The sequence below is a fragment of the Styela clava genome, chromosome 4 (genome assembly GCF_964204865.1).
Source record: "Styela clava chromosome 4, kaStyClav1.hap1.2, whole genome shotgun sequence".
NCBI classification, from domain to species: domain Eukaryota; kingdom Metazoa; phylum Chordata; class Ascidiacea; order Stolidobranchia; family Styelidae; genus Styela; species Styela clava.
This window is the reverse complement of record NC_135253.1, coordinates 4311411-4338770: the sequence shown is the minus strand read 5'-3', so window position 1 is coordinate 4338770 and position 27360 is coordinate 4311411. Positions and strand designations below refer to the sequence as shown.

Genomic DNA, 27360 nt, shown 5'->3' with positions numbered 1-27360 from the left:
CAAGAAACGGCTAAAGTATATCGACCGTGCGTTGGGGTTGAACTTGTGATAGAGTTCCAAGTTAAGCGACAATTTTCAGATTCACTAACTAGTGTAATCGTACTGTTATATAGTATTTACCTCTACAATCACATGTCTAATGAATACAATTACGTCGCAATGTGCAGGATCAAGGCTCATTAGAAGTTGTAATTGTTAGCGAAAAAGTTCCTGAGGCAATGTTTTCCTTATATAGGCCGGCACTCTCGTTCTACGTCAATGACGTAGTCCATTACCATGTATGGATGAAACGCCGGTAATATTATGATAAAAACACATCGAAAATATTCGGCAATTTTGGTGAAGATTATTCGGTGATTCGCTGCCCTAAAAATAGTTGTTAATAGCTAGTTGTATATTTTTTATTTTTGAACGGGAAATTTGGTAAAACATTCACATGAGTTAATTTTTCAAAACGGAAATGATTGATAAGTTTGCTGCAATTGGTTTATCCTGAAATGCAAAATCAATACACATTATTAATCGCTTTCTTAAAAGAGCAGTGTCTTGCAAAAATTGTCGAACAATGATTCGCATGTACGCTTGTATATTTGTAATTAGTCTTATGGGGACAATCGCTGATCCATAATATATGGCGTACTCAATTGTATCAAAACTAAGAACTAAATTAAACGTTATTTGTATTAAAAATATCTACCGAAAAAAATGTAGAAATATGCATATTTCCCAAATTTATTTTATGACGCAGAGCGTACTGTTTGTTATTGAATAATGGTTTCTGGTGTAGGATTACTTGCCTTAATGAATGAGACATTTCTTCAGCAGTACTATCGTTTTATTATGTGGTTGGTTAAAAAACGTCACGCACGACGCCAATAAAAGCTGTTTTGTTCTACTTTTTAAGTGGAAAGAAATTTGTTTATCAGCATAACCAACTATTTTTATCGAACGCATAACTGCGTGCTTTTATTGCCTTTGATGTGATTGGAATGTTCCAAAATGCGCAGACCATGACGGTGTCAGACCATTGAGTAACACGGATCTTTAGCTATCTACGTTTTACGTTTGATAGGGCAATATTTGACAAAATAAGTCTAGTCACCTATCTCTTTTTTCTAGACGTAAGCGGGCATATATTGACGACGGAATGTTTCTAGATAAATCCGATTACACATTTTACACGCTCCAAAGAACAACTGGCTTATGTCTAAGCAGGGGTAGACAGTTGAAACATTGTGAAACTGAGCCAATTATTAACTCAAGTCGCTAAAGCTAGCGGAAACTTGATCGCGTAATTGCTCAATGCCACGGAGAAAAGCTTTCTCATTTTCTTTGTGTAATTATGCTTATGTAAACATGGGACTATAATCTTTTATCGTAATAAAGTCGGTAAAGTTGGATTAAAAAGTTTGACTGCGGTTACATACAGTAAAACGTTCAAGGTTTAACTTCAACTTAGTTAGTTCAGCTTCTGCCTCAAGTTTTTCCCCTTACATTGAAGGTAATGTGTGCATTAATCAAACCATCATATAAAATTTAAAAACGCCTTCTTATTTCGTTGAGCATTGGACTATGGAAGAAGTATCGCATCTTTGTATCAAAGAATCGATTGTTTACAGTCAATTTCTTTAAATGTTTATGAATTTGGTAGATCGGTATTATTGCGAATTTGAAGTTTCCTGACGAAGCTATTGAATCATTTCGAAGATTCGTCAAGTGCTTTTAACCACATTCCGTATCTTTGTCCTGGTATCGAGCAGTGCGGTATTTCAATAGTTAGTCGAGATAAGCGGTTGAGCAGTACAAACAGCCCACCTGGTCGTGTCGAAGAATGAAAGAGCGTTTCAATTTTGTAAATAATGTTACGACATTTTTCGTCTGAGAATACATTACCTAAAGAGAACTGGCCATTTCGGCTAGGGTTTCATGATGTAGGCAGACAACAATTCGAACTAGTCGCATAATACTTGTATAAAGAATGTGAGGCGGCCAAGATTTAACAAAAGCAAGGTGATCAGGAATTATTGTTATTATGATTGTTTTATATTTTTGGTTGGTAATATTTGAAACATTGTTTATTTTTTGTTTTGAATTTTGATTCGCTCAAAGAAAGCGATCACCCCACATCCCTGTTGTTAGAAAAGTGTGAACATACAACAACACTTGTTGTTTTAGAAAGCGTTTCCTTATCGTTAACGAAGAGAAGGCGTTTACGGCGAGACGTTTTCCGTTTTCGACTATCCATCAACGCTGGTGGTAAACAGGTCGAATTTGTGCGAATTTCATTTTAGGTCATAAATATTTACACACAGCTAAATTTAGAGAAAACAAAGCCATCGATTTTCACATTCTGGACAACGGATTATTTTTAACTTTAGTATTAAAGAATGATTGAATGGATATGCTCACTTGTTATTTACAGGTTCAAATAAATATCAGTTTCCATTAACACAAATTAGATCCTGTGATATCAGGTGTTGTCAAAGTTGTTTTACTACGTTGACCATCGTTGCAAATTGAGAACGTTTTAACCAAAATAATATTTGGGTTTCCTTGATTTGCAAACAAAAACACTGTAAGATGTCAAACAACACGAAATACCGAGTGAGAGGTATGGGAATGGACAGAGAAATAGAAAGAAAACTGGATAAAAAATATTCATTGGATGATGAAAATGAGCTCATGGAATGGATTATAGCCGTTCTCAGTCTACCTCCTGAAAGTGAACACCTATCTTATCCAGAAGGTGTAGGCAAAGAGGTATATATATTTATGCATTTCTTCTAATGTTACAAATTATATTGGTCATACCTGATCCATTTATTATACAGCTATATCAAATTTTAACACTATAGTGACAATAAAAAAAATAAATGGACAAAACATCAAAAAAGTAGTCATAGACATGTAACCATAGCTTCGTTTAGTCCCATACCAAAAATTGCTCACTGTTTCAGTTTTTAACTTTGGAATGGAATATCAATATACTGAGATCTAATGAAATTGTCATGTACAATTAAGAAATTTGTAATATTGATACATCTGATCATGCTAGATCAGATTTATTTCACCATGTCGAGGTTGATTGATATGATACTTCTGTTTACTATAAAATGGGAATTATTATAGCTGAAATTGGATGCTGAAATATTGTATATTATATAAAATAGATCACACTATCTCAGTTTGATAGTTGTTGACAATTTTTATTTTAATGATTTCTATATTTTAAATCTCCAATTTGACTAAACTATGAAAGCATTAGATATATATTTTGATGATATATTTTATAATCACTGTTTGTTTTCCTATTAGAGTTTTTCTATTCCATGTCTCATTTATACCTTTGTGTTCTAACATGGGAATAGCGGTGAAAATAAATTGTACAATGTTTGAAATAAACTTTGTGGCTGACAACATTTCTTTGATGTTACAGTATTTTCAAGATTGGTTGAAAGACGGTATTATATTGTGTGAACTGATGAACAAATTATGTGGTGAAAGGGTGTGCAAGCCCCATATGACACATAATGTCAAGTTGCTTGTAAGTATGATTAATTCAATTCAGTTGGAATAATATTTTGGGAGGAAGAAATGTTATTTATGCATAGAGGTTTTATAGCAGCACTAATTTACTGAAGATTCGAAAGGTAAAATGTTCCTTGTTGTCTATGTATTTAAATTAAATTCACCAATGATATTGCAACCTTTCATTAATAAATAGTTTAATAGTTGGGCAATACTAGCTCAAAAACTAACTTAAAAATAGTTTGATAGATATCATGCATAATAGTTTTTAAATTATATCATGCGTTTTCATTTTTATCATTAATAAGGCGATGAGAAGAAACAAAGAAATGGAAAATATTGGATTTTTTCTCAAAGCAGCGGCAAATTATGGTGTTAAACCTATAGACTTATTCCAGGTATGTTATGCTTGACCCACAATTATAGTTCTCTGCAGTCTAAAAACCATCTAATCTGATTTTATGTGTGAAAACTCACCTAATGTTTGAGCCAAATATTAGATAATGTTCTATGGTACAACAGCTAGGATTTTTTTTTTTAATTCAGCCAACTAGACATTAAAAGTAAGATATTGAGACGATCCAATGTAATTAGAATTGAAATGGGGTTTATCAGAGTCATGCAAAGATTTGTGGCAGACAGTTAGGCACACTTGATGAAGATATAAACGGTTGGACCAATTTCCAATTTTTCACTAAATCGTTTAACATGAAAATGAAATATGTAATTGTGGAATGGCTCTATATTTTTGTGGCAATAGTGTTCTCCATGGCTTACTTGGATATTCATTTAATTTAATTTATTCAATAATATTTTTGTTTAGACTGTTTGCCTGTATGAAAGCACAAATTTAGCACAAGTTCAAGCAACCCTATTCAAACTTGGATCAGAAGCTATTTCGCATGACTTTGATGGCCCAACTATTGGTGTTAAAGTATCGCAAACAAACTACAGAAACTTTGAAGAAAATAAACTACAAGAAGGTCGCAACATCATTGGCTTGCAGGTACAACATGCTATGCAATTGATTGAACTTTGTTTTGAAATATAGGATGTTAGACTTTGTATGAAACTAAATTACAGCATCAGTTTTTGTTGGATATTTTGTTTAAAGCTACCATACCTGCTGCGTTTAAAATCATATAACGTAAAAATTTGATACCAAAGTATGTCAAGAATTGTGCTTGGGTATTAAATTTTGGAATTTGTTAAATTTTCCGAAAAAATTAGTTTATCTGGAGAATATTGATATTATATTCACCTACCAAATAATGGTACTCTATGATTCAGTCCTTTTAGTGTAAAAGACATTGCATCCTTCTCAAATCAATGGAATTTTCATTTACAAATTGCTGTGTTAACTTTTCATTGATATATTCTACACCAGACAGTGCCCGTGTGACATTCAAACAGTCTCTAACTTTCGGCCAATATTTGAGTAATTGGTAATCTTAGTGTAAGTTTGTGTTTGAGGGCATGATATGTCATGATTGAGTGTGTATAGGATAGGATAGGATTTACTTATTTATCCCGGGGAGAGGAAAGCCGATAAGACGGCTTATCCATATGGCGAACCACAGCCTCTCGTCCGGTTACCATTCAATTAGTTATATTGTTTGTTTTCGGGAGGATGGACTTAGTGGTGGAGGAAGCCGTAACCGACCCGCAGTTACGTGAACCATCCAACGACAGCGAGGAGTCCAGCAATCTTCTCGCGCATAACCATCCCTGCATGGGATTCGAACCTGCGAACCCACACAGAGTAATTAGAGGTGCGGTGGCGAGTGTATTCCTAACGCTTAGCCCGTTGAGCCACACCGCCGCGCCGTGTCTATGTGAACTAGTATTATTATTGCACAATTATTTGCTAAATATTTCTCTGTGAAAAATTGTTCAATATTTAATAGTCATAGGGAAGATGTGTGGTCGTTATGTTAAATTGATATTCTCGCCAGGATTCAGGACAACAAAATGAATATAAAATAAAACAATTTGGGACTATTGAAGGTTGATTGGAAAAACAACTCTTATTGAAACCTTAGCTGTTCTGTATACCTTGTAACCCGAGTGAAGGCATAAAACTTAACTATATATAACTACGGCTTTTGATAATTCGATTGATCTTGAAATTATTAAATAAATGAATAGATTTTAACTCAATTGACCTTGTCTATCCTATGGATTGTTTTTTCAAGACATACTGATTACTTTCTTGTTAGATTACCTCATTAGCAATGAAGACTAGATATTTTACTACCATTATATTAAGTATATGAAATTGTCAGTGACATCGAATTGTTGGGACTTTATAGCTACAAATATTGATGGATTTTATCAAATATTGTAATCCTCGAATAGCCTCATTCATATACCACCGATCATAAATAATAATGTAACTGTGTGGGATACTTCCTATTTCATGCTTTAATTAGGTTGGCAGGACAGAAGTAATCCTCTATAAACATGGCAAGCATGAGATTGGTTACATTTTTTATAGCTAATTATCAGTGTTATATTTAGCATCCTAGAAAGTTTTATCCACTCTTGATGCAGTAATGCCTTGCGATGTTTTTATTTGAGTAGCAGAGCATGGCATACTTGCTGTCCTTGCATGCCTTCTTAAATGCATATTAAATTTTTTTTTTATTGCAGATGGGCACAAACCAAGTCGCTTCGCAGCAAGGAATGACACCATATGGCCTCGGAAGACAACTTGTTTCCAAAAGTGACCACTGATCCTCACAATTGTACAGAAATATATTACAAAAAAAAGAGATTTTATTTCTTTTACCTATTTGAACAAGCAATTGCCCATTCAGCTAATATTCATTTATTTATACATTTCTTTGAGTATAATGAATACTGATAAACCAGTCTATTATTCCTATAAAGTACTTGGCAAAACTTTTTCGGCCAGAATACCTCATATTTGGTTATGTATGAAAAAAACCTCTGGGTTATGAAAAAAAGGGCACTTCAATATTCACTCCAAATTTGCTGTGACCTTTTTACAATAAAGTAGCAATTAACTCGACTAAATTGGTGCTACTGATAGTTTCACTAACAAAGCAAGAATATAAATTTGAGTTTCATGTGAATGGAACAAGCCTAACCTACCAGGATTGTCATTTCCAGCTTTGACCACCAACTATTTTAATTTCAGCATTTTGTTTCATATATCACATGTTAAACATTTTATTCTAACTTTGCTTGAATGCTTTTTTGTTCAGTTTAAATTTCTCTTATATAATCCTTAGTATATAACTGTTTATCCAAGGCGGATAATTAACTGAGAACAGCACTTCATGTATCGTATTCTTGACTCATTGCCCAAGAGAAATTGTATTCTACTAGAACAGTGGTTCTCAACTTTTTTTCTTTTATGGCCCATTTTCGTTGCACCTAAAAATCCGTGGCCCATTTGCTTTTTCATACTAGAAAAACAAAAAAAATTTTTCTGCAAAAATAGACAATGTCACTCTAATAATAATTGGAGAAAATTGCCACCCTGTGACCAAAAACAACATCATCATTCGTTGCCACTACTATCGAATTCAACTTAATTTATCCAGCACTTTTTAATAGGTATATGGCCCACCTGAAAATTTTTCTGTGGCCCAGGGTTGAGAACCGTTGTACTAGAATGACCTGCTTCATCAACGAGGTGTGGTATCCGGGGTTTGAGTCTCTATTGAATAATAATTTCCTGAAAGTACGTTAAACTTTGTGGTGACCAACGCTTTTGTTTGGAATTTTCCACTCCTTATGCTATGTATTGTATAGGCACACGACTGCATATTACGCGATATTTATTTATAAATCTATCGCTCATCAGGCTTTTATTATGCCGCACCAGATAACCTTTCGTATAAGACGCCGAATCATGTTATGTATATTTTCGATTGTTCATTTCATCTTTGCAATATAATGATATATATCTGTAATGATGTGTCATTTATTTAAGTTAGAAGTGACTTTGCATAACATCTTATATTGCCAAATGGTTTGTGTACGCAATATCAGTGGGCCTAAACTCCAAGAACTTATTCCCATGCAATTGTCATATTAACATACCATAAGGATTTATAACTTTATAAAAGTGATATACTAGAGATTAGTGTAATTTTCTAGTTATTCGAATATAAAATGAACTGATGCGTGGACAAAAAAATTTAAAAAAATATAGCTTCCGTGATACAATATGTGACGTTTTAATGCCCGTCATAGCACATGTGTTAAATGCACCCATTTAGTAATGTGCACATCGTATTATATTAACATTGTGACAACATAGTTTTTACCAATCTAATTTCAGGTCATGGTTCTCGTTATAATTCTGTGTGTATGGGATGTACCATGGAGCAATACTTGGGTTTCTAATGCTATAAGGAATCAAGACAATGCGGCGTTTGATTACCGATAATACCATATATTGATATTATGTTTTACATGTTGTATAGCCTGCAATGCCAGCCCCTAAGGCAAAATTGATAATGTGTGTGGTTGGTCTATCTCAGTATTTTCTCGAGTTCATGCAAGTCTGACAAGCAAGAAGTTATGTTATCTTGGCTTTGCGGGTAATATCCAACGCTTTGCCGCTTTTTTAGCGTGGGGAAGGCTTGACATCATGATGGAAATTGTGAAATACATGTCGGATTACAAGTGTGAATGTGCATGCGTGTATTGAAGCGACATGCACAATAATATTACTAACGATTACAAATTTTACGAATCTTGGGTGGGAATGCTGAAAACATTTCTAATATTCTCATAAAAAGCGCAAATTATTTAGAATTGGCAAAGTTCTGTTACAATTTACAGGACAAAATCACCTGCAAACGTGCCGTAATTGATTCAAATGAATGTATTGAAATGTTCCACACCGCACCACAGGTTGGTGTGGATCCAATTTTAAATTCCACGTTGTGAAGTTCTGTAAATACAAGCTGTTAAGCGTTGATTGCTGATGACCCGATTTAGGAAACAATTGTTTGCCAAAACGGACAATAAGATGTGAATATATGATTAGGTTTCAGTTTTGATGGACATGTTCGAATACAATACGCAGTGACTGGAAAACTGCAATGATTTAATTTTTCATTTCGTGATTCAAAAGCTCTGCAGTCGCTAAAATAACAAACAATATCTTCCGATATATGTTGTGACAAAGGAGAAAATGATACCCCGATGATGAAATTTGAGTCGATAACTGTGCTGGTAACGCATATTCTCTGAAATATGATACATAGCAGAAATCATTTAGAAACAATATACCATCAGTTAAAATTATTTGTAGATCAGGACTCGGGATCAAGAGACGGACTCAGAGGTAAATCAAAAACGAGCCTGATTCCGAGACAACATAACTGAGCTGAGGGGATCTGACAGCTTAAACGCCATTTTGATACCACATTCATTTGTTTTTTGTTAATCTAATGAACACCTCGCCGCGATTCGAAATATGGTACTTTCCAGGTTACCTAAATTTACAGTGGTATAAGTTCTTACAACTTTCGCCTTACTGAATGAATAGTATGTTTGCTATCTAAAGATACAGTTGCGTGGTGCCGAAGAATATTATTGAAGAATTTTATTTTCGTCATTTTATTTAGCAGTTAGCTGAACAAAATTTATTCAATTATCATATTTTTAATGTACGCATATTGATTTCGGATTGGACGTTTTTATTGGATATTTGTTAGATATAAATTTGAGTTAAGACGAGGATATATCAGACACTAATATATTTAAAACAACAATCGCTCAGGAAATTAGTTGCCTTATATGCATTTCTAAAAATCTTATTTAATTCGAAATTGCGATGCCAGGTTTCCGGATGATCTATAAACAAATTGCAATAAATTTGTTGATATATCCAATTCCCACCTGACAAAAGTTTTGACGACGTTGGCACCTGGTAATTCTCCGTTGGGAATTCTATGTCAAACGACGTAAGTTCAAATAGTGCGATAAATGTCCACAGTGACATTTTTGTTCTCGAGGGAGGATCTTAATTGCTATTAATTTCCTTTGAAGCTTAATCCGAAGTATAAACTATTTATTGGCGGCTTCTGACGTAAACGTAACGTCTGCTGTTGCGCTAAACGCAAATACCAAGATCGGTAAACTTTAGGTCGAATTACAACGTCGTAAAATTTAATGAATGCTCATGAAAACCAATTTGAGAAAAGCACCAGACAAAAGATTACTAGAGAGCAACGCTCAAATATATGGACACGTGGACCAGAGCGAAGCAGTTTTTACCTTTGACGTTACCGGTACCGTACCCTCGAAAACTTCCGAGTTTTCAGTCGATAGATTTTTCCCAGTCAGTCTTGGCGGATTAAAAACCGTGTCCCCATAATTGAAAGTAATACAGCGCAATTTTGAATGAAATATTAGATCTCATAGGATTCATGAAAATTTAAGAAAATATAAAAGTAATAGCCTTCTGGAAAAAAAATCAATCTTTAACCACTGAAAATGTCAAAGCAATTGGTCCAGTATTCGAAGAGAAAAGCGATTTTATCATGACGAAGGAGAAGAATATCAACAAGAACAACAACATAATATCAAAACGGTCCATAGGTCCACTCACGTCTCCAATAAGTATAATAGTGTAATCTTGTGCAACCTTAATTTCTTTCCTAGGTGACAGGCAGTCTGAGAAACAAAAGTGTACCGCCATAATTTACACGTTTTACGCCATTACAAAATATTTAACAAACGCTAGGGATAAATAAAAGTCGACTCTACTTCGTTGGCTGTTTTAGATTGCGAAACAAGGTATCCTAATAAGTGTTACAACACCCTTACATAAACTAAAATTCGATTGTCTTAGTAAATTCTCAACAACTTTGCAATGACGCTGTAAGTTACTGAATGTTTAGCTAAAATTCTGAAAAAAGAAATATAAAATGAATGAGCATGGCATACCTATTGACGATTAATCAAATAATCTAAGCAAACGTTTTTATATCGGTTCTTATTTTAAGTTAGTAACCAAATTAATGAATATATTTTGAGCATTATTGGACACGAAGTGTTGGTTTCCCTACGAATCGTTATGTTACTATGTTGTTGTTGCTGTATTTTTCTTCTCATTGTCGTGAAAAAAAATCGTTTTTCCCTATTAATTACTGGACCAATTGCTTCGTAATTTTCAGCGGTTGAAATTTTCTTTGGTTTTTTGTTGCTAGAAATCCATCATTTTACTTTTTTTTTTAAATTTATGTGGGCTTCGTTTTTTGTGTACCATGGCGTCATGAAAATTGTGCACCTTGTGGCGGTTCCGCTTTATGTTAGTCCTGAATATTGCGGTACCGGTAGTCTATTGTGGCAGACTGCATACCCGGGCTACTGCGTTTTTGGCCTTCATGACCGTATATTTTCTTCGTGCTATCATCATATTACTCAAGTTTCAATCAAACGAGTACACACTGAAAGTATGTACGGTAGCTGAAGCTCTTGACTTTTTTGCATCTACATGTTACGACCACAAGTTATGGCAGCGGGGTTATTATGCCATGGTTATGCTTCCCACTTTTTACAATGTCAAGAACGACCCTTCAAACTTTTATCGACTTCTAGTACTGTGCAATATAATTTCAGCATTGCTCGACGAATCGATGATGAATTTTTATAGGGCAGATACACAAAGGTATAGCCACTGTTGTTTCAATTTTGCTCATCTGAGCCAGATAACCATTTTCTGCAGTTGCAGTTGACAATTTTTGCTTAACTGCATCATCTTGTGGCCACTCTAATAGGATGAGCATCTTCAGCTAAGTGACGCCTGATCCGAATTCTATGATATTCTTATTTGCTTATATTGTTTTCGCCGGTAATTTTGGGATTGCGTAAAGCAGTAATACCGGATTATACAGTAACTGGACATGTGTATACAGCCATGTAAGTATTGATTTTGGATAGTTTTGTTTGAACAATATCCGAAATATTGTGTGCATTACAAGGTTTCCGCCCACAGAATAAACACAACTTCGGACACTGACGATGTTGGCTCACAGCTTTTCAAGATGGACCAGGTGACTTCTTGTTTACCTTTTTTGACGTCTGGCTTGCAGGTTAATCGATAACTTGAACTGCCTTAATTCCACTCGGTCTATATGGCTTACTCAGTGAATGGGAAATCATCGAAAGCCCATGGTTCATCTCATGACTAGAGTCATAACGACCATCTGATTACGACCTAGTAGAATAGGCCTACATACTTATTTCCCTTCGTCTAGACAAAAAAAAAATTCTCAAGTTGCACGTAGGATTGGTATCGTATGGTACAAACTTGAAGTTGCATACTTGGAATTTTTCCATTTGAACTTCCCACAATTGAGTAATGTAGTTTCACACTGTCCTATCATTTACCCAAAATGACATAATAAGATAGTACATGCTTGGACAATGACCAAATAGTCTATTAAATACGCCTTCTTGTTGCTTCTTTGACGTGGTGCATTCCATCGTGGCACTATTGATAACAAAATGTTGATACAATGACAGACGCAATTAAAGTAATTGTCTGTCTGAGTGTGGGAATAAAAATGCTTGGAAAAGTACTTGCGAAAACGAGAATAAATTTTCATTCATTACTACTGTTAATGTTTTTTTTTTATTCGGGCAATTCAAATTTTATCTTTCATGGAAATACCAGATGAAATTGAGCTGAAAATCAAACTATACATAAATAGTGGTACAGATTTTCAATACCTAATATAACATGATATTTGCGCTTTTAAAAATAGCAATTTCAATTCTCTGCTATGTCGATAAAAAATTGCAAAATTTGCCAGACAAATGCGCTGTGAGTCCACAAGTATCAATGAATGAGTATGGCGTGACTAACCGTTGGTTTCCAATACCTGAATTAATATGCCAAGGGCCATTGTATATATTTATAAATTAGCAACACCTTTCATATATGAGATATCTATTTCCTACTGATTACATTTTTAGTTTCATGACAGCGATAAGTACCCTATTTAGGGCAGAAATCAACTCGAAATATTAAAGCTTGATTTTAGGCGGTCTCTCATCCGAAAAATATTTATTCCTAAACTTGATCGAAATCAAAAGTGAAAATAATCTAATTTTTTAAGAGCAATAATCAACTTTTGGTGGCGTGATATGAGCGCTCGTTGCAAATTTAAAAACTAAAGCCCGTATAAAAAAAAATGAATAATGGGTTTAAAACTTCCTCTACTCAACCGTAAATTACGCATTTCTAATATATCATGTTAATGCATAAACTAATGAAAATGATTGATTGAATGATGTCTTGATTTTTATTCGATTGAATTCACAAAGACTTTACCATCACAACGGTTGATATATTTTTGAAAATATCTCACATGTATCGATTTTGTGAAAATACACTATCACGTATTATTTCGTTCGGAAATGATCACTATAGACGTAAGGGACAGATATATCAATACCACCACGCCCTTTTACTATGCTAATATAAAAAATCTTATAATTCACCTTGGTTTTTACAGTAATTTACCCATGATAGCGATGTGATACTATTTCTTCATTCAAGCATGAATTGCATAGAAGACAATTTCAAAGACTGAAGTTAACTATGTATTCGCATGGGTTATGATCATGTATTGAGATAATTTAGTTGTTGAAAAGTTTATACAACTATGAAATTTCACTAAACTTCACTTTATGTGCGCTACTGAAGAGAAGGATATGGCTAGCTCAAAGATGTAAGGATATGACCCGCGTAAAAGATCACGTATTGAAAGCAATAATTGAAATGTAATCAATTTTGCGGATAGATTAATTTAATTACACAGCTTTAGGCGCGATGAATTACGTACGATAATACTTCTCCGAATTTGGCGTTTTTACAACAAATGGTAATCTAATTGAAGCTACAATATATGTCATCACGAATAGACTTAGCGGCTTATTGAAATGACGTCTGTATGCCACAGGAAATGTTGAAATAACGTCATAGTTACTGATATGGTGCTGCAATTCGATCTGTGTGGGTTTTAGTTTAGAAGAGGTTTTTAAAGTAAGTAACGAATGGATGTTTGAATTGTGTTCGCCAGTAAGAAATTTGTTTTAGATGCCGACTGTGATTAGAATGTGCCTAAAGAAACAAATCCATGGTAATATCCAGCAAACTACCTATTTTAGACCGAAACGAGACAAATTCGCAAATCTATACATATAAAAGATTAATTTGATTTCGGCCCAAAACGCGCAGTATTGGTCTACAATACATAACTGTATTCACTGTAAACTTCTGTGTGAATACTTTCTAGTCGATAGATCATCTTTCTGTTCACGCTTGGTATAATTTGAAAATCATCCAAGCTGCGAAACCACAACTAATAATTTTGATTGATCGCAAAAATTGGTTTAAATGCGCATTCCATAAAATGGGCGGATCTGAAGCCCGAAGTGAGGCAACTGTTGAAAACATGATGCGTTGTTGAAGCAATTGAAGAAAAGGCATTTTAGTTTCAGAGCATTGTACTGCTTTAAATAACAGCAAGCAAAATATGTACTCACTGAGACATGCCATATCGAGGTATTAAGGAAAGTAGTTTTGTTACGGTATTTTGAGAACTTCAGGCAAAACATATATGAATAATTCAACATAATAATTATATTGTTGGGTAGAGTTGTTAAATATTAATATACAGAGGTTTGGTGAGTATTTCTCAATCTAGTACAGACCATACATCAAACGTGCTTCGAAACGCCGATTCAAGTTTGATATAAACTCGTACCAGAGAAGAACGTTCGTAACCGAGTTTTATACCCTGCATCGTGGTAGATATATAACCCTGTCATTGATGAAGCATACTAACCAACATTGTTTAATCGTGTTTCCTTATGTTAGATTGTAGGTTTTCTTCCTGGTGGCACACAAAACGAGTATTTGTCCATTCCAGACGTCAATAGAAGGCGAAAAGCCGTCGTTGACCTTCTAATTGTTCTAATTATGTTTGCCGTACAAAGTTATCACGCGGGAGTACATTTGACTAAATTTCGGAAAGTAGTTCATCTTCATTATCCTATTTTCTTGTTTGTGTGCTACATAGGAAATCGTTATCTTTGGAAAGAGACAAATCATTTCTCTGTGTGAGTCAAATTGTTGAAATTCTCGCATGCACTCGTTAAAAACCGTTCGTCGTATTACGTGTAGCGTGACGACACGAAATCATGCGTATCGAACGCATAAAAGAAGTCAGTTCCAGCCAGACTGATCATTGCCTTATTTGGCGTTCCCATACGCCAACCCGGATTTTTGTGACGTATTTTGTGCGTTTACGGTGTAAAATGTGAGTCTATGTCATTCAATAGCGAAGTAAAATAGGACGATAAGCGATGAATGGGGACGAAAAAATGTCGGTATTCATCAACATTGCGGTTCGTCATAAAAGGAAAGACTGTGTTTCGAATAGCGATATATTATCGGGGGATACGTATGCATTTGAAATCCATACTGTTCCGAATAGAAAGAGTATACCTTCCTTGTTATAAAGTAAAGCCCTAGTGTCCGTATTTGGAAAAAATATCCCATGAAAACTCGCTTCAGCAATTCAGCAGTAAGTAATGTGTAGTATTTATTGCAAAATTCTTACGCCGGTACGTGCTCTCAGAAGACAGGAAGAGTATATTATATTGTCATATAGTATGAGTATTACATACCTTCATCACAATATCCGGTTTTGCTAGACACTGTCAGACTATTCGTCATGGCATTGGCGATGTGCAATCGACAAAGTGGTACTTGGCTGTCGCGTTGTGAGTTTTATGGCAAGGACAGGCAAGCTAAAGCTTTGATGAGTTCATTTGGTTCATCAGAGGGGCGTGCTGTTCAGGAAATGGGAAGCGGAAAAGCGAGGTGGCGTTGCTTTCCACATTTAGAATGGCAAAAATAGCCATGGCTTGCACAGTTGTAGTGGTGAATAAAATAAATGGACCTGTATAGTGTAGAATGAGTACAACGAGGAAAAGGATATGTAAGCTAACCCGTGATAGTTTTAAAGCTTAGCGAATATAGTTGTGCATTTGGATAATTTGACATGCTTTCTGCCTGAACCATGCATTTAATAAGCTATATGTTATATAGCCTATTATTATTTCAAATGCTGGATAAAATCGAACAAATTACGACACTTCAGATCGGCCGGAAAAGCCTGATCGATATATAATATTCGACAAAATACGGGCGTGGTGTTGTTATTAATTAATATTTTAAGACCAGTGACGTGAGTGGTCTGGTACGAAATCGTAAAAAAAAAATATTTGTAGCATATACACACAGAATAGTCTCGGGGAAAGCCGGAGGGCGATGTACAATGAGAAGTAGCTTAGCCAACTAAAATTGGTTCTGGAAAAAACGGCGTCGTGGCCTATAAGTTTATGTGAACATTCTAATGTGAAGCCCACAAAGAGTTGCCAATAAATGGCTCAAACCTAGGAGCCAATGCCTACGAGGAGCCGTTTTCCTACGAGACCCCACCGGTAAGACCGTGAAATATTTGAGTTTTCTGGTCGAAAATTTAGCAATTCCTAATAGAGTTTTATTATAATAGGATTTTTCCCTTTATCGGTCAGCTTTGACAGCATGTAAAAGCTACTGGAGGAAGGTGTTTTTTCAATAATACCGCTATGCATTGCGCAATGTCATTGGAATATCACCTGTTTATATTTAGCAAATACTAACAAAAATGACGAAACCATGAGAATTTCACGAACGTGTTTTTGTTAAGCGTGGGTCATGCTCAGCCATACCAGTTTTCGTTTAAAAATAGCTGTTTCTTGATCCAAATTTCGTGATGTTGTTGTGAATTTGCATCTTTTTTGCAAAACAAGCTTTTCTCCAAGACATATTTGACAAGGTAAGAGATAACGTCGTCTGCTCACTGTTCAGTCATTCCCGAGAGCCGCGTTCAGATTAGCAACGAATTAACTTGACAGCGATGACTTGCTTTACGTATATACAGCCGAAATGAGCCATTGATAGATAAATCGCGGTGGAGATAAGGTACTGTTGTATACAGACGGCGCCTAAATTTTTCTAAGGGAAAAATTGCCTATATTGACGTGATGGGTGTGGCATATCAAGTCGGCATCAGAATCAACCCTATTATTTTTTAGCATTCTATATTTTTCATACATATGTATATTTGTTAAGTCAACCCTTCGCGAGACACTGCATACACGTGACCGGAAAACGTCAATGCATGGTTATGTGTAAGCTATAAAGCTGGTTGCATCGTGTTTTTTAATTGGTTGGTAAAATAACTTTCGCAATTTTGATTCCATTGATGATGACTTCAGCAAACAAATTGGATATTTAGAAGTATGTTGTAATAATAGAACTCCTGTCAGTGTAATGTGCAGTGTAAACAGTAAATATGATCAAAATATGTGAATCCAAACATGACCGAGCGTCTGCCATGTATTTTCAATACCGTATATAATTATCGGCGGCAGTATTTCTCATACTGCCCTGGGCTATATAAATTAATATTTTTCAAAACCAATGAAAATACTGCCATATTAAATAATAACATTAGAACCAGCAATTTGAATACAGATCTCAAATTTAACTCATTTGCCCAGAGGCAATTACAAACACCGCAATCGTTATCTGGCTCACGAAAATAAGTGTTTGGATGGAGGACGGTTCTAAACATATATCGGCTTTTAGCAAAAAAGAGCAATACGCGTTAACTGTGTCGTGTCGCTATGGAATGGTTTAAAGAATGTAGAGCTAATCCTGTTTACTGCACCCCGCAATTTAAAATATAATAACCGAATATTTGTGCTATTTATGAGAATGACAGTAAAGACTGTTTTCATAGCTTAGCATTGTTTTGATAACGCTATTTACAGTTTGTTATACACAAGAAGAGTATTAATGCAGCTTACCAATACATTGCAGTCACAATAACACGGTTTCGGCACTGTTTGTATAATAAGAAGTCTGATTCAATGCGAAACACTTGAATATCCTTCCCCAAACTGGAAAATGTTTTCCGCATCTTAGGTTATGTCGGTGTTGAACTATTGCTAGATAATCAACGCAGAAAGAAATGGAAGCGTCCGGTCGCCTGTGCAAATTCTTTTTATATCACGGTGGAAAAAATTTATCCTTGGAAAAAATTAAACTATTTGACAGGACTCAGCCACCCCAGCAGGGTTATTTTGCGTGATATAAAATTACCGAACGTGAGTCATGCGTGCGTATCTAGTGACGCATATTACCGTCCTGAGCGCAAACCCAGGAAACGTATTGAGTAATGTAGCGAAGTCGACGACAGTAAAGCGTAGCGGAGAATCGTCGTCTGTAATATCCCAATTCTGACGTAAAGTATTATAACTTAGTTTGAACCATAACTTAATTTGTTGATGTATTTATTCATCTTGGAATGGTCAAATCACGTTTAGATTTGTGAAAAGGTAATTTTGTAGAACTCCGCAATAGGGAACACCCCTTGTAATTTATTTGTTATCTAATTTTCAGAAAAGCGACCAACTTTAATTATTTTGATTCGTTAGTTTTAAGTACAATACTGAAGCAAAAATGGCTAGCAGACCAAAGGGATTCGGACTGACCAGAGAAACGGACGAAAAATTGAGAGCAAAATATTTAGTAGAAGATGAGCAGAAAATTGCAAAATGGATACACAAACGCACTGGCAGAGAATTTACCGGAAGAGGACAAGACGTAAGTTGCGATTGAAAAAATTTAATGAAATTCTTAAATTATCCTGCGTAACTGGTAGGAACACTCCCACCATCGTAACGCTTAATACACTGTGCGATGATGATGACCATGCAAAGAGAAAAATGGTCATCATCATGACGACCTTCGCTCAGAGTGGGTTATGTGGTGGCAGGTCGTTTACGACTTTCCGTACCATACAATTTCATACAGCTGCTCAACTATTTTCTTCCACACGTGAACCGATTTTAGACCACGAGATTAGTATCAGGTATGTTCATTCCTCCCGAAATTAATATTATCTCTTAGTTTATGAAAATCTGCTGGCGGAATTTCACTTGTCTGTCTTCAGTAAGCATGTATTTATGTACATGCTGCAGTAGAAATCACAACCCCGTGTATAACATTACATAGGGTGCTCGTTTTGTTGCTTCGTTTAGGGATAATGTACGATAAATCTCAAAATTATGAAAACAATTTATGTGACTTCAGTGAGCTTTATTGTCAATCCCCAGTGTTTCGACTGTATTACTTCCAGGAATTGCTGTAACTCATTTTTAATTTCTTCTTTATTTGAATATTTTAGGAATTCAGAGATTTTCTCATGGATGGTCATGTACTCTGTGCGCTCTATAACTCGTTTAAGTATGGAAAAGACTTGAAACCTAATGATGGAAGCAAAGTTAAATTGCAAGTAAGTTATGACACTCAAAAGAATAATTATTGATTTCCGTGGAGGATTCCGGGTAATGGGCAGAACTACATTAGTCTATTAATCGTTTTTTTCTCGACATTTAGACGTTATATCTCTGTAAGTTAAGCTTGGACTTTTCATTACGAATAATAATTGTGTAATTATAAAGTCTAATCTTCACCAATAGATATAGTACAATATTTCTGAAGATGATAATCAAATATTTATAAATATGAAATATTCTTTTATCAGGCGATGAGGAATATGAAAGAAAGTGAAAATATAGAAATGTTTTTGAAAGCGGCTGAAGGAATGGGAATGAAGCGATTAGATATGTTCCAGGTACTATGTCATTCATGAATCATAAATCACATTATGGTCAATTGAGTCAAAACAGTTATACTATCACCTGCTGGTGTTGGTGAATGGTGATAGTATCCTAACATATCGTCACGCTAATAACCGAATTGCGTAAGTCATTTTTAGCAGTTTTGAGAAAAACGTAAAAAACTTCCTAATGATATTGTTACGCCATTGAGAGTCAATAATTTGCCATGGTTCAATATTTCGATCGTAGCCGGATTTAAGTTAATTTGTATGACGCAGTTATGTGACGTCATAATGGCGCACTGTACCTTAATGAAATGTGTCTATGACTTGGGGACATAAGCAATTTTGCAACTTGACTATATGCACCAGTCCTGAACACCAAACATTCCAAAAACGAATGTAATTCTCAGTATCTACGATGTCTAATCCCCAAAATAGCTTATCTGTTTCAATTACATTATTTTTTATGTTTAAAAATATATATTTCATCAATATAACACGCTCGGCACGCCCACCGAAATAAGACTAAGATTAAATATAAAGAATAAAACATCAATGCACGATGCACCCTTATATAAAAGCCAACCAAGGTGAATTGGACTCAGACAGTGAATATCACAAGTGCACGCCTTCCTATACTGTAGTATAAATTCAAATTTATAAGCGATAAGCTAGAATCTGAGATGCAAAAACTCGAAAATACCTCGCAGAGGTTATTTTGCCTTTGTGACCTCACAATAGTCCTGCGGTAACAATGATAATTCGTTATGACGAAACAATTGCACAAATATGCATGTCATACAAAATCTCCATTTTTATGGGTTTCGGAATTCTTAAAATAGAATCTGAGTTAATATACAGGTGCGCAGCATTACATAAATACCTATTCTATTAAAAACTCAAAACCGCCAAAAATGACGTACGCAATTCGGTTATTAGCCTGATGATGTGTTGGCTGTTTGTTTTGAAGCATTTTATACTAGGATCTTGACGTTTCTAGTTTTAGGAGAGAGTAATTTGATTAGATTATATAACGCTTATATATTATTCGATTAATATCAGCAGCGAATTTGAACATTTTCATGAGATGCAAGAGGGGGATTAGTGTGAAGAAACCTTCATAATTACCTTTGTCCTGTTTCAGTCGTCAGCTGAGTTTGGCATAACAATCACTGAATTTTGTAGTTTGTTCAATTGGATAATTATAATACACCTTATATTATTTTTAAATTTATAACATATTTTATAGACTGTCAACATTCGGGATAACCAGAATATGTCTCAAGTTTTGAGCACGTTATTAGCTCTTGCTAATGTTGCTAAGGCAAGAGGCGTGGATGGAGATTTATCTATCGCGACGAAGATAGCTCAGGAAAACCCAAGAGAATTTGATGAACAAACGCAACGAGAAGGACGGAATATCATTGGCCTACAGGTAAATAAAACGATCATAAAATTTATACTTTGTAAATACAGTTGATCAAAATCTTATTGATTGTTTTGCATTTTCATATGATCTTAGCTAGATTTATTTTTAAATTTTTACTGATAGTCCTGATCAATCAATCTATATTCTCTATTTTAGATGGGAACAAACCAAGGAGCTTCACAGGCAGGAATGACCGGATACGGAGCGCAAAGGCAGATCAACCACAAGAGTAATTAAGCGCATCTTTCTATAATTACTACAATTTTTATTGGCCAGTGTTACAATTCAGAAGATGATCCATCTACTCAAGGTCTTTAAATACTAAACATATTATTGGCATATAGGCTTGAAAGTTGAAACAATTGAATTTTGAATTAAATTTATCGTCTGTTAAGTCCATTACAAGGTCATCTCCTTTGAATGGAATAAAAAAATGTAAAAATTATGATGCAATAATAAACTCTTTTATGAATCATACCTGGCCGCATCTGATCATTCTTTTATATTCTTATGAACTGGATAAAATTTGATTGCATTATTTCCATCGGCAAAATGATGCTCATATTTTACCATTCTTTTAATATGTCACTTCACTCAAAATAACAACAATTGATAATTACTGCTTTTTTTCATTTTCAAAAATGGCTGCATGAATCGTACAAATGAAAACTGGGAATTTTGCTGTAACTTGATGTAAATCTGACAATCTTTTTAGTTTCGGTTTTTCAATATTTGGCCAATACGTACTTTTCAAACGTGTGTTATTTGAATTTCATTTTCCGAGGCTATAAGACGTTACTGCACTCATTTAAAATAAATTCCTATATCTTTTGATTGACCAAGAATTTTAACCATGGGTTACTGTGTGTATATAAAATCAAATGCAATTTTACGAAAGTGAACTCATTCCATTCAGTTTGTTAATATTTCGATATAATCTCGGATGTATTTTTAACGAAATACTGCTAGTATTGTTTTTATGTAATAAAGTACACTTTATGCTTCAATAATCTTTGTGATACCAACTGACAAAATTGATTTCGAGGGCCGGATCAATTATTACTAACGATCTGAAATCAAATTAGTATTGGCATTGCCTAACTAGATGTCAATTTTGCGATATAAATCCCACAAATGTTCACTTGGAGTTGAGAATTTCTCCTTTGAGAAGAACTTATCCGCATCAAAGAAAGTAGAGATCTCCTACCACATTAGTTGATTGATTCCAACTAATGTAATGCTTTGCATGAAAAAATCGAAGTTCAGATTGATAGTGAAAAACCTTTGGCGATTTAGTACATGCATCGGAGAGTCGATTGGACCATGACATATACAAATAAACTAACACGGGTATTTCATTCCCTTTTCCAAATGAAGAAACATCTCCAATCTTTTACACCACAAAAATTTTAATTGCTGTAACACGCTCTGCTAAATTAGACTTTAAATTGGTGTGATGTATTATATTCGATGGAGATTTAATGGGCCCGATTATTGAATTCTGGAGTTGCACAAACAAGATGACGAGTTCATATGTAAAAAAGATTGTGTTCAATCCGTCCACATTCTAACTGCCAAATAGAAATAAACGAGAAACAGCAACATACGATGTATCGAGCTCATAACTACCGGAAATTCATCCTGTACATTAGTTCTTTGTTCGGCTCCAAAATTCATCGAAAATATGTGACGACGTGACTAAGAAAATTATGAGTAATGATATTTCGAAGTAAAGTCTGTGGTGGATTTAATCTTGCGAAATAATTGGTCACAAAACACTGTTTCCAATAAATTTAAAAGTTAAGTTTGGATAGCCAGATTTTCATCTGGGTCAGCGCCATAGTAGACATGCTTTTATCACAATATTCAAACTTCAAGAATCTTTCCGAAAATATCACACCTAGAAACCGGATCAGTTGTCCATTTCCTAGTTAGTTACCAAGCAAAATAAGAGCCATTGCTTTATCAAATTTGGGGACACAATCTAACTATTTCTTTTTCATATTCCCGTTACGACCTAATTATCAGAATATCCTGCATGAAACGGGTTGAAGTGCGACCTTTGTATACTACCAGTTAGCATTGGGGATGGGTACACTCGATGTCATGTCAGAGTTGTGAATCATCGACATGGTGATTATAAAAGTTTCATATTGGTTACACTGTATCATAGGTACCAAGCTTTAGCAGAGAATAACTACTGGAATAAATGTATTGTAGCAACTAAATTGTGTTTATAATGGGGCTGTATAAATCAACACTAAATATATTTGGCTCTCTGCTTCACTCTGACCTGTATTTAAAAAACAAGAATGAAATGCTAGAATATATGGACACGACGGCCAAAACGAAATTTTTATCGACAGTTATTCTCCTAATCATACCCGGAACGAAGCCAGAACTGTGGAACAGCTATCATCACTTATCAGTGCAGGTAGCAGGGTATCACAAACTTTTGTCTCCGCTAACCAACAGCCAAGTGGCATGCGGTCGAGGTTCCGCCACTACAAGTAACTTCTAGTTTTATTGCCCTCTTCACGCAAAACTTTGAAGTGAAAAACGTATCCTACGGAACCCAAAGAACTTTTTTAAATAAATAAAAGCAATAGCCTGATAGAGACAACAATCTTTAGTCAACGAAAATTTCAAAGCAGTTGGGCCAGTAGTTAGAGAAAAAAAGCGATAAATAGAGTTAATTGTGAGTTGAACATCATATATAGGCTCAACATACCCTTACTCTTGTATATAGGCTAAACGTAGTTTTATTGATTCTTTTATTGGGAATATAACATATTTTGTTCACTTTTTACATGTCTCTTGTTTGGAGAAAAATATTCAGTCGATGTGAACAATTGAGCTATATGCAGATAACGACGAAGATGTCTTTTTGTTGAATGAATCTATGCACTACTCTCTCACCCTTAATTCACGACCACCACTGCTTGTTCACGACTATCCGTTCGAGTAAATTTTTAGCAAAATATATTAGAATGGTTTTCGCTTTTGCACGTACAAAAAGTATACTTGCTAAATAATGTTTGTACAGCAGAGTACTGAAAATATCCTGTTATATATATCAAAATTCTCTGCAAAACGGCTTCTTTGGAAATATTTTTGACAATGCACTGTATACTTAATGTATATATCAGATGTCAACACTGGATTAAGTCGTCTGTAAGTTTCGATTGAAGTCTATGGCGATATTTGTTTTGCTGGAGCAGTAGTCATGTTTTTCAAACTTCGGAAAATCGAGATACAATTTTGCAGTAAACAAGAGAGCTGTAAACCGAGTCAATATTTTTTTTGAAAATAAATCCACATTTGACTTTCAGTCTCTCACAAATTCCACATGTTTCAGATAATCATAGTCCAAAAACTTAGGCTATACTGTTCAGTAATAAATTGTATTTAAATCGAACTGGAAATATGTCAAGCAGACCAAAGGGATACGGATTAACCCGCGATCTTGAAGACAAGATGAGGGCAAAATACTCCGAGGATCAAGAAAGTGAAGTAGCCGAATGGATTAAATGTAGGACCGGTCTGGAATTCACCGGAAGTGGACAGGATGTAAGTATAGTAGCAGGTTCCATTACATTTGAACCCACGACAATTGCACCTGCATACTATTGCACCTATGGAAATTTTTTTGTTTTACGGATATTTTAATCCATACTAACCCTAACCCATGGGTTTTAGCATCCGCATATTGAACCCGCGGATATACACATGGGTTCAAATGTACGTGCGTTCAAATGTAAGGTCACCATAGTAGCAACACGATACGCTGTCAATGATGCATGAATGCTGTACAACAAATAATACAGTACACGACCCAGCGGCAATCGACAGATTGCAATTTTGCCCGAAATAATGTTTTAGGTATTCGTCATCTTGATCGATGTACATCTATCCGTTTTCTCCTCTTTTCCAGCCTGCCCCCGTTAGAAGAATGACAATAATTGATATCGCCGTCTAGAACCCATTTTGTATCGTGACTAATTTTAAAATCATCTCTTATTTTCTGGCAATTGTGCCACAAATCTGCAGTTGTCTTAGCAATCTTAACCAATGTGCCGTATTCCTTTGCATGCAACAAAAATATTTCTTATTTCACAGCAGTGTATGCCAAATATAATTACTCTCTTAAACTCACGTATTCTAGGATTTCAGAGCATTTCTTTTGGACGGCACCGTACTGTGTGCTCTTATCAATTCATTTGATTTGCCTGGAATATCTTGCAAACCAAATGATACAAGTTGCATCAAGCTGCAGGTGGGTTTCCTTATTTTCAACAATAACATTAGAAGCAAGCAGTTAGGACAAAAACGTTCCCGATTGAATTTTTTTTTCAAGTAGTTTTATATTGATATTGTTTTTGATGTGTGTGTAGTTAGAAACGAATGATATGTCGATATTGAGATTCTGCAAAATTATATGTTTACTGTTTTCATATTGGGTTAACTTGTAATTCTACATTTTGTATTTTTTGAAAAGCTGGAACGTGACAAGATACCATTCCTCTGTCATTTTTTAAACGTCATTTGGTTGTTAAATACGTCCCCTTCAAATAGAATATTGAATTAAGGCTAGATAGTTAGTTATGTTGAGGTATATCAACTCAGACGCTCGTCATTCGGGAATTTAAATAATCATCAAGTTAGTAATTTCATCAGCGAAATGTTCAGCATTAGCTGGAAGTCAAACAACGGCTTTGTCATACTCAACATGAAAATGAGTATTATGACTTAATACTGAAATACTTTGACAGGCTATGAAGAACATAAAAGAAGATGAGAACATTGGGATATTCCTGAGCGCTGCAGAAAAAATTGGGATGAAACGAATTGATATGTTTCAGGTAGGATTTAAAAGTGTTCTGGTATACACCGACAAAACCCCCCGTGTTCATGTCAATTATAATTAAACAGGGTAATCTTTCCACCGTATAGAAGAATTTAGAACAGGTAATTCAACGTAAAGAAGTATTTAGAATATTTCGGACCTTCTCAGACTAGCACACCTCAATACTAAATTAACCGATAGATATACCACATGTTGGCTAATGACTCTGCAAAACACTCAATAAATACAATTAATACCATGATATAACAACAATATAATTTGTAAGACCTAGCAGCGAATTAGATGCGGTATAATTGTTGGATGAAAAAAGAAATACTGTTTGATAATAACTATACATCACCCTTTGGACAGACTGTCAACATACGAGACAACACCAATATGTCTCAGGTTCTCTGCACCTTGCAAAGTCTTGGAATGTACGCATACAATAAAGGAGTGACTGGGCCCCTGATCGGGACGAAGATGGCTGACGAGAACAAAAGGAACTTTGATGAGGAATCGCAGAGAGCTGGCCGAGCGCAAATTGGACTACAGGTTCATTATTTCTGTGGTTTTCTCCTCACATTTATTTATTAATTCAATACCTGTTCACGTACTTCTGGCCACCCTGTATATATATATATATAAATTATATAAAATAGACCAACGTATTATATTATCCTTTTTCGAATTCGCAACGAGCAAGAAAATTTTACCATTACGCCCACTCACGCTACAAAAGAGTACAGAATCTGTATGATTTATTTGGACGTTTCGGGCCTCTACTTTACAGATTCATATCAGTATATTCAACGGCTTGGTTGAGTGACCCGACTTATACCTGTACTATGTGCTTAAACGTCAATTGATCATTTTAAAAATTGTATTTTTTCAGATGGGGACGAATGTACTGGCGTCTCAGAGTGGAATGACTGGATATGGGCAAACCAGGCAAATTGTTTCTAAAACAGATTGAAGCATTGATATCAAATATTCTTGAACTAATGTTTGTTGCAACATACGTTTTGTGATATTGAACAAAATTTCATTGGACAATTGCTTACACGCTGTATTATGTATCTTGCTGCTATTTGAAGCTAATGTGAAATGTCTCTTCGTCAGAAATCGCTTTGCTTTATGAAATCTTGCGCACATAGTGTATGTTGGATTGCGAATCACATCAATAATTCTTAGATCATATGATAAGTTCTGATTTGATTAACATTTATCAGAAAATAATGTATATTTTCTAGAAGTAAATTACATTCAACGTACAAGTAAAACTCTCCATTTCTGCATCTCATGTGTATAATAAAATACCTTCTTAGGAAGTAACCATTTTTATTTGTTGTAATTGATTTAAATTAAACCTCGTCCACACTTCATCAGCGCAATTCATTTTACAGTGTATCAAGCTTTTTGATTCTAGTTTTCAGATCTTTGTGTATCAACTACAGATCCAGTTTTCATAAATTTACGATGAATTGCATAAATTGTTCGTAGTGTAAGAGCAGAATTAATGCCGAAATCTCTGTTCAAAAGCGCTGAGTATGCCTTACTGATTTATATGCTTCCTGCCAAACAGCAATTTTGCACCTAATTTCTTGGGTTTATCTCCTTGTCATTCTGGGGGTTGCAAACAATACCTAAATTTTACAACTCATCCATACCATGTTTTCTGAAGAAATGAACGCTCTATAATGAGTTTCTGAAAACAAGCTAAAATTAAAAGTGTATACTTACTTTTGAGACACACTGTAAAAAGAGTTCACGTGCCTAAACCAATATCGTCGAGAATATAAAATGAGAAGCAA

The 27360-nt window shown here is 34.9% G+C and overlaps 3 protein-coding genes across 3 annotated transcripts; all 3 read left to right on the top strand.

The window, feature by feature from the left end:
• The first annotated feature begins 2399 nt into the window (after nt 1-2399).
• LOC120326663 (transgelin-2-like) lies at nt 2400-7472 on the top strand. The gene is made up of 5 exons (XM_039392986.2): nt 2400-2760; nt 3437-3544; nt 3837-3926; nt 4352-4534; nt 6181-7472. The coding sequence occupies exons 1-5, from the start codon at nt 2581-2583 to the stop codon at nt 6262-6264; spliced, it is 645 nt and encodes a 214-aa protein (XP_039248920.1). The 5' UTR covers nt 2400-2580; the 3' UTR covers nt 6265-7472.
• A 10563-nt stretch (nt 7473-18035) lies between these two features.
• On the top strand, nt 18036-21710 carry LOC120325736 (transgelin-2-like). The gene is made up of 5 exons (XM_039391868.2): nt 18036-18250; nt 18834-18941; nt 19194-19283; nt 20521-20706; nt 20857-21710. Exons 1-5 carry the CDS (start codon nt 18107-18109, stop codon nt 20935-20937), a joined length of 609 nt encoding a protein of 202 aa, XP_039247802.2. The 5' UTR covers nt 18036-18106; the 3' UTR covers nt 20938-21710.
• Nucleotides 21711-21848: 138 nt separating this feature from the next.
• LOC120325737 (transgelin-3-like) lies at nt 21849-26886 on the top strand. The gene is made up of 5 exons (XM_039391869.2): nt 21849-24270; nt 24866-24976; nt 25473-25562; nt 25919-26101; nt 26442-26886. Exons 1-5 carry the CDS (start codon nt 24127-24129, stop codon nt 26520-26522), a joined length of 609 nt encoding a protein of 202 aa, XP_039247803.2. The 5' UTR covers nt 21849-24126; the 3' UTR covers nt 26523-26886.
• Nucleotides 26887-27360: the final 474 nt, after the last annotated feature.

What these genes read in the sequence shown, in the direction of transcription:
- LOC120326663 (XM_039392986.2), top strand. Translation starts at nt 2,581, where the DNA reads ATGTCAAACAACACGAAATACCGAGTGAGAGGTATGGGAATGGACAGA. An exon ending in CAGAAGGTGTAGGCAAAGAG is followed by an intron (nt 2,761 to 3,436) that starts GTATATATATTT and finishes TTGATGTTACAG; the next exon opens with TATTTTCAAGATTGGTTGAA. An exon ending in AACCTATAGACTTATTCCAG is followed by an intron (nt 3,927 to 4,351) that starts GTATGTTATGCT and finishes ATTTTTGTTTAG; the next exon opens with ACTGTTTGCCTGTATGAAAG.
- LOC120325736 (XM_039391868.2), top strand. Translation starts at nt 18,107, where the DNA reads ATGGCTAGCAGACCAAAGGGATTCGGACTGACCAGAGAAACGGACGAA. An exon ending in GAAGCAAAGTTAAATTGCAA is followed by an intron (nt 18,942 to 19,193) that starts GTAAGTTATGAC and finishes TTCTTTTATCAG; the next exon opens with GCGATGAGGAATATGAAAGA. An exon ending in AGCGATTAGATATGTTCCAG is followed by an intron (nt 19,284 to 20,520) that starts GTACTATGTCAT and finishes CATATTTTATAG; the next exon opens with ACTGTCAACATTCGGGATAA.
- LOC120325737 (XM_039391869.2), top strand. Translation starts at nt 24,127, where the DNA reads ATGTCAAGCAGACCAAAGGGATACGGATTAACCCGCGATCTTGAAGAC. An exon ending in TCACCGGAAGTGGACAGGAT is followed by an intron (nt 24,271 to 24,865) that starts GTAAGTATAGTA and finishes CACGTATTCTAG; the next exon opens with GATTTCAGAGCATTTCTTTT. An exon ending in GAGCGCAAATTGGACTACAG is followed by an intron (nt 26,102 to 26,441) that starts GTTCATTATTTC and finishes GTATTTTTTCAG; the next exon opens with ATGGGGACGAATGTACTGGC.